This window comes from Daucus carota, chromosome 8 (assembly GCF_001625215.2).
Source record: "Daucus carota subsp. sativus chromosome 8, DH1 v3.0, whole genome shotgun sequence".
Classification (NCBI taxonomy): Eukaryota; Viridiplantae; Streptophyta; class Magnoliopsida; order Apiales; family Apiaceae; genus Daucus; species Daucus carota.
This window is the reverse complement of record NC_030388.2, coordinates 13,822,902-13,829,946: the sequence shown is the minus strand read 5'-3', so window position 1 is coordinate 13,829,946 and position 7,045 is coordinate 13,822,902. Positions and strand designations below refer to the sequence as shown.

Genomic DNA, 7,045 nt, shown 5'->3' with positions numbered 1-7,045 from the left:
AGGATAACTATGTCTTTTAGTTGGTCAAAAGGAGTTAGTGGGGTTGGAAAAAAAGTCTTAGCCTTGGACTCTTTTATAAGCTAATTTGCCTGCAAGGGTACACTAGTAATCTAATAACTAATAAAAGTATGATTAAAAAGAATGGATTTTAACAATTAAAATATAATTCCATAAATCACAAAAATTATACCATAAAATACTTTAGGATTTTATAAGTTTTATAAAAGTATTTTCAATAATTTTAGACGAAAATATATTTTAAAAGAATTATCAAAGATTAATTCTCTAACATACAAGCCACATAAAAATACAAATAAATAATACTAAGCCACATAAAAATGAAAGCAAATCGATGCTATGCCACTATCATTTGAAATATAATTTATCGTCTAACCGCAACTGTTATACTCAAAAATATGAAGACAAACTTTGTGGGCCAGGCCCATGAAGGGGGGCACTCTCAAGGCTGGACTCTGCGAATATGTTGGCACGCCCACATATCCGACCGCGCCTAGAAGCCTCTAATCAGGGCGCGCCCTGTTGGCAGGAAGAAGACATATTCGACTGTTCTACATGAAGACGCTCTACACAAAGATAAGAAGAGAAAGAGCGACCATATTATGCTCAGGGGGAAGCCCTTAAGCACATATAGGGGCTGTTTGGGCAAGCTTAAAAGAAGTGACTTCTTGCTTAAACTAGAGAAGTGGAGTAGAAGTGAGAAGTAAATAAGTTAATCAAGTGTTTGGAAAAGAAGCGGAAGTTGTGAGAGAGAATTTAGGATTTCCAGCTTCTTAAAAGTGCTATTGCTTCTTTACACAAACGGGTCAATAGGACCTATCGTTGATTGTAGAAGACTCTACCTTGTAGTCTGAGGAGTTGTCCTCCTTGGGAGATAGAGAATGAACACTAGAGGAGGCTTTGCTCTGTAGTCTGGCGAGTTGTCCTTGTCGGGGAGCTTGTAGAACCTTCTCGAAGATATACTCTGGAAAGGCTCTATCTCTGTAGTCTGGCGGGTTTTCCCTGTCGGGGAGTAGAGAAGCGCCCTTGCATTTAGGGTAAGTCTTGGGTTCTCGAGAGTCTACAAGGACTGTTATATCCGGGAAAATTTTGTGATTTTTAAATATAATAAATAACTGTTAAATGTTTTATCTGGCCATGTACAATTATTGTCATTTTCATGGAGCATGATTATTTTATTAATTGCCAATAAAATGAATTCTCGCATAATTGCAAATTTTGTGATTATATTAGTTTTGGTGAATAACATGATTAATTACAATAATAATTGATTGATGCCATTAATTGATTAATTGTGGTACGTGTTAAATTTATAATTATATTTGTTTATTCTCGACCCGAGTGTGTATTTTAGAAAGTGGGTTTATTAGCATTTTTATAAATCAGAGTGGTTCTTTGTTTTAAAAATATTAAATCTATGTTTCTTTATATTATAAAATATTGTTTAATTAAAATTACAAGAATATTTCAATTTTGGTATTTTTATGTTTTAACTGATTTAAAAATATTATAAATCCCGCAGATAATTATTTTTGATCATTTGCACTTTTAAAATTATTCGGACAAATTAATTCAAATATTTAAAAGTATTTAAAAATAAAACTTTTCACGGATTTATTTTATTCAGAAAATATAGGATTTGTTTTGGTATTTTTAGTAGATGTTTTGGGATACATTTTCGAACCCCAGAATTATACTACAGATAAATTAGTTTTGAATAAGACTAGAATGTAGCTCTTTTGTTTTTATTAATAAATGTAATAAGCAGGTGTATCATGTTCACATGGCCGCTTCGGGTGTTTACTAATTAGAATGTATAAGGAACAGCCACGTATCAGATCAGTTCAAAAAGGAAACACAAGATAAACAAACACGTAGTGTAGTGTAGACAGCTCGTCACACATTGAATCAAATATATTAGATTAAAAAACAAAACACAGAGTATTAGGAAAGACTCGATGGTTTTTTTACACAAGCGAAAGCCGGAGGAAATAGGGTTTTGGGATTTCAAGCGATTATAGCAGGTGAGTGTGTCGATTGAGCATGAATTCATGGCTATGATTATAAACTAGCATCTATATGTCTTGTATATTATTGTTGCGATTGTTGTGTGGATTGAATATGGCGGCGTTGGGGCGAGAAGGTTCTTGGATGTTGGGCAATTGATTGAAAATTGGAGACTGAGAAGCGGCGGCGAATTCGCCGGAGGTTGGATGTGAGTTTTGGGGGTTCGTTTAGTGGTGGTGGTACGAAATGAGAGAGATGGTTGCTGTTGCTTGTTGGTGTAGATCATAGATTGGGGGGAGAGTAGTAGATCGATGGGCTGCTTCGAGAGGCGCGGCGGCGGCGGCGATTGGACGCCGGCCGCGACGCCGATAGAAGATGGGGGAAGAAGGCAACTATGGCGAGGTTGATGGGTGAGGCGGAGGTGCCGCGCGAGAGAGCGAGAGAGAGAGAGAGAGGGCTGGGAGAGGCTGAGATCTGGCGGTGATTGGCCGAAATCCGGCAAAGCCAGCGGCTGTCCGGAGGGGGCAGTTGGACTGGAGTTTTATAAATGGTAGATCAGTGCAAAAACTTAATATTATTTTATTTTTATTATTATTGTTATTATTATTGTTAGTTATTAACGGTAATAATAATAATAATAATAATAATAATAATAATAATAATAATAATAATAATAATAATAATAATAATAATAATAATAATAAAATTAATATTTATTTTTGATATTATGTTGTGTGCTGATTGTATTAGTACTAATATAATGAAACATGTGTATCGTAGGATCAATTGGAGGCCATGAGTTATCTGAATATTATTATGGTTATTGTTGTAGAAACTGTTAAACTCCAAATCATGCTAATCACATGCTATCCTCGATTTACACATTTGCTAGTTTGTTTTTTTTACCCAGGTTGTATACTTAACATTATAAAAGAATAATGCTTTGACTAACAATCGAATTGATCTGTCCTTTATAGTTAAGGAATTGACGTACTTCTAGAAAGCGTGTTGTTCGAATCGCTATTTTGGTGTTATTGAAATATTATAATACTTTTCTACCAAAGGCCAATGTGTTGCCTTGTTTGGTACCAGTTTTGAGGCATGTTTCCACGAAGCATGACACGGTATTATCTCACGGACTGATCAGATGTGATAGTACGCCGTTGTTTAATAAGTTTAATCAATATTATGATTTACTGCTTAAGCTAATATAGCTTTTATTCCATTGACATTGTCGTTGATTATCTTATTCTTTCCGAAAGATAGCACTTATTAATGCTTTACATTTAAGCATTTTATATATATATATATATATATTGCTGAGCCTTCTAGTTGCTCATTCTTGCTTTGTTGTTGCTGTGCTAATCTTTCAGCGGGACCTAATTATGCCGAGAATGCGTCTTACTGCCAGAAAGAGGGTTCCACTTAACCATCCCCAACTGTTCAGGTTTAATCTTCCCGCACAGGTAAGAAGAATCCAGAGTGTACATAGAACTTTTGGTTATGTGTAATAAAATATGAGTTAGTCATAAAACTTATCTAGACTTTTGGAGGATTGTGTAGCTTCAAGTAGAAGTTATTCTAATCAGATGTGTAGTGTGTAATCATATAATGGTTTTATTGAGTGCTTCTTCATATCATAAATTGTGTATGATCTAGTTGCATCCAGGGGTCATATTATTATCTTATAATATTAGTATTTTATTCCGTTGTGCATATTATATTATTGTGAGTCAGGTTGTGACCCCAAAATCGAGACCCCTGGTTTGGAGGGCGTCACAGGTTGGTATCAGAGCTACAGTTTATGTTCATTGAAACAAGCTTAGGAGTTGTGTTAATTTGAGTCATAAGAAGATCACATGAGATAAGTGCGTCGTGTAACTCATATAGAGTTATCCAGAGTATTCGGTATAGTCTTTAGTTTTAAGTTGTACAATTTTGGTATTATTACCATTCTATAGCAGATCTGATCATGGTTATTGTGTGTTATTCCAGGATTCTCTCGGCACTGAGAATGATTCGGACGGAAGTAGTTTTGAGAGAAGTCCTCGTGTACCCCCGTAACCCTCACATAGTTCGTCAGCAAGTGTTGATTACTGTCAAATCCTGAAGAGGACCCGGAAGAAGACCCCGTGGTCGGATCAGTTCAAGAGGTAGTTGCTAACCCAGCACTAGTAAGGATTGTAGGAAGGACCGTTGAAGCTGTTATGGCCGGGAAAGTCCCTATTAGTCAAATGGAGCCCGGAGAGGCTCTTGTTATGAGGATTATCGAGGAAGCTAAACAGGCTGTGGGCATTGAGACTGATGCAGGAGGCCGTCAGCGTATCATCCATCGCCAACTAAGGACCACGGCATCTGTATCTGCTACATCCAGAGCTCCAGCTGGTAGTGTGACTAATGCAGTTCCGTATCATGTCTATGCCGCCTTGGGCTAGGAGTATGATTTTCTACGGGGCCAGACTGCTGATATTAGGAGGCTTATGGATACATTGCTTCAGGAGAGGAGAGGTCCTGTCGAGGACGCTGAGGCACGCTCCAGGATCGGAGCGATTGAGCATATCGCGAGGTAGCGATTAGCAGAGTTCCTGTCCACTAGTGAGTGGGATGTCGAGGCACGTCGGGTGACGAGGCTCATTTGCTGGATTCTGTTGGAGTTGTGCACGGTTCGTGGGCCGCGCAACTAGAGACTCAGACTTGGGATGTGAACTAACAGAGAAGGTTTCCAGGATGAGACGAAGGTACTCTTATAGTACGACGAGTACCTAGTCTCCTCTTTGGTTGTGTATCTGACTTCGGTCTGTGATATAGATGCATTTACTACATGCGTGGCGCGGTGGCAGCGGCAGCTGCATAGTCATCAGAGTTGGGAGGGACATCCTTTGTATGGATCCTACCCTTCTTTGGTTACTTTTTATTTATGAGTAATGCACTTGTACCGGTTTACTTCTAGTTGGCTGAGGATGAGAGTTGATGCTTGTATAACTTTTCATTCCTATATATGTATATCGTTTGTACAGAAATCGCTTCTTCCTTTATCGCTTTGCTTTACTTTACACTACTCAGTTTTTCTTTTGTAGTATAGTAATCAATTTCATTCAGTAAGTATCCAAGTTATTGTATCATTTGGATTCGGTAATAGTGGCCATTTCTTTTTTATTATTGTCGCCACTTAATACACTTTAAGCAGGATTATATAGTAATTATGCAGCAGGTGTTAAGATGTTAGCAAACTTTTTATGCAAATTTTTTTTAATTTCAAACTGTGAACACAAGAACACTTTTGCTATTTAAAGTTTGCAATATATTTTAAAAACCATGCTTGCGAATTATTAAATAAATTGCTTCTTTTCTATCAGATTCATGGGTCCTAAACGTAAGAGCGTTCCAGAGACGGCAGAAACAGGTGGGGCTGATCTCGCACATGTACAGATGTTGGCTCTCATGCAGCAACAGATGGCAAATCTTGTAGCACAGCAGCAGCAGCAGCGACCACCAGCTCCTCCTGATGTAACCTTTAAGACATTTCAGGCAGTTCATCCACCAGAATTCAAGGGTGCTGTGAACCCGGTAGAAGCCAATGGACGGCTTAAGGAGATAAAAAAAAGCATTTGATCTAGCAAGAGTGAGAGAGGAATTAAAGACCCAGTTTGCTAGCTACTTTTTAAAGAATGAGGCAAATTACTGGTGGGAATCGAAGAAAGCCTTAAGAAGAGGTAACATAATTACTTGGGAAAGATTTAAAGTATTGTTTTTGGAGAAGTACTTCTCTAGGCACATGCCGAATCAAATGGAGATTAAGTTTTTGGAGCCTAAGCAGGATAACATGAGTGTGGCAGATTATGAGGTTCGTTTCACTGAATTGGCAAGGTTCGTTCCGGATCAAGTTGATACGGACGAAAAGAGGGCTAAAAGATTTCAGCAAGGGCTGAAGGATTGGATCCGTAGTAGGGTGGCCATGTTTGAAATGACTTCGTATGTTTCTATAGTTCCAAAGGCCATGATCATTGAGAATGAAAGTGAGATGTCCCAGAAAAATAGAGATGGGAAGAAGAAAAAGGTGGAGGCTTCAGAAGGAAATCAAAAGCAAGGAAACTTTCGGGGCAGCTTTAATAGAAGGCCAGAGTTTCAGCCAAACCGAAATGTTGGATTTAGGAGACCACCAACGGAAAATGGGGGTCAGAGAAATCAGTACCGTAACTAGAATTTGCAAAGATTTAATCCTCCACAAATGCCAGATTGTAGAACCTGTGGTGGAAAACATTTTGGAAGTTGTAGGAGCACAGTGGAATGCTATAAATGCCACCAGAAGGGACACTATGCATCAGAATGTGCTCATAAGGCTCCAGAGCTCAAAGAAGGAGTTGCATGTTATAGATGTGGAAAGTTGGGCCATATGGTCAAGGATTGCCCCATACCTGGGCCAATGGGAAACTTTCCAAGGATTTCGGGTCCTCCAGCTGAGAACGTGCCGAGGATAGCTGGACCATCTAATCAGAATCAGCCGAAAGCCAGAACCTTCAACATGACTATGAAGGATGCAGTGCAGAGTTCAGACGTGGTTGCAGGTACGCTTCCCGTGAACTACATAAATACTAATATATTTATTGATTCTGGAGCTACAAGATCTTTTGTTTCTAAGGATATTATTGATAAATTGAATTGTGGAGTTCGATTCTTAGAACAAGCTTTGGTAATTGAGTTAGCTAATAAGGATCGAGTTGTAGTCGATCAGATTTATCCAGGATGGGACATTATTATAGCATGACATCATTTTTCTGCTAACTTAATACCTTTTAAGTTAGGCGAATTTGACGTCATCCTAGGAATGGATTGGTTGTCTGAGAATACGCCTAGATTGATTGCAAGCATCGAAGAGTAAAGTTGCAGACAACGGATAAGACAAAGGTGACTTTTCAAGAAAATCGGCAGGTCAAGAAATTTCTTACCATCACACAAGCCAAGAGGTTGTTACGCCAGAATTGTGAGGCTTACTTGGCTAATGTCATAGATACTAACCGAG

General features: G+C 38.4%; 1 protein-coding gene across 1 annotated transcript; it reads left to right on the top strand.

The window, feature by feature from the left end:
* Positions 1 to 5,800: 5,800 nt before the first annotated feature.
* LOC108198157 (uncharacterized) lies at positions 5,801 to 6,790 on the top strand. The gene is made up of 2 exons (XM_017365926.1): positions 5,801 to 6,218; positions 6,261 to 6,790. Exons 1-2 carry the CDS (start codon positions 5,801 to 5,803, stop codon positions 6,788 to 6,790), a joined length of 948 nt encoding a protein of 315 aa, XP_017221415.1.
* Positions 6,791 to 7,045: the final 255 nt, after the last annotated feature.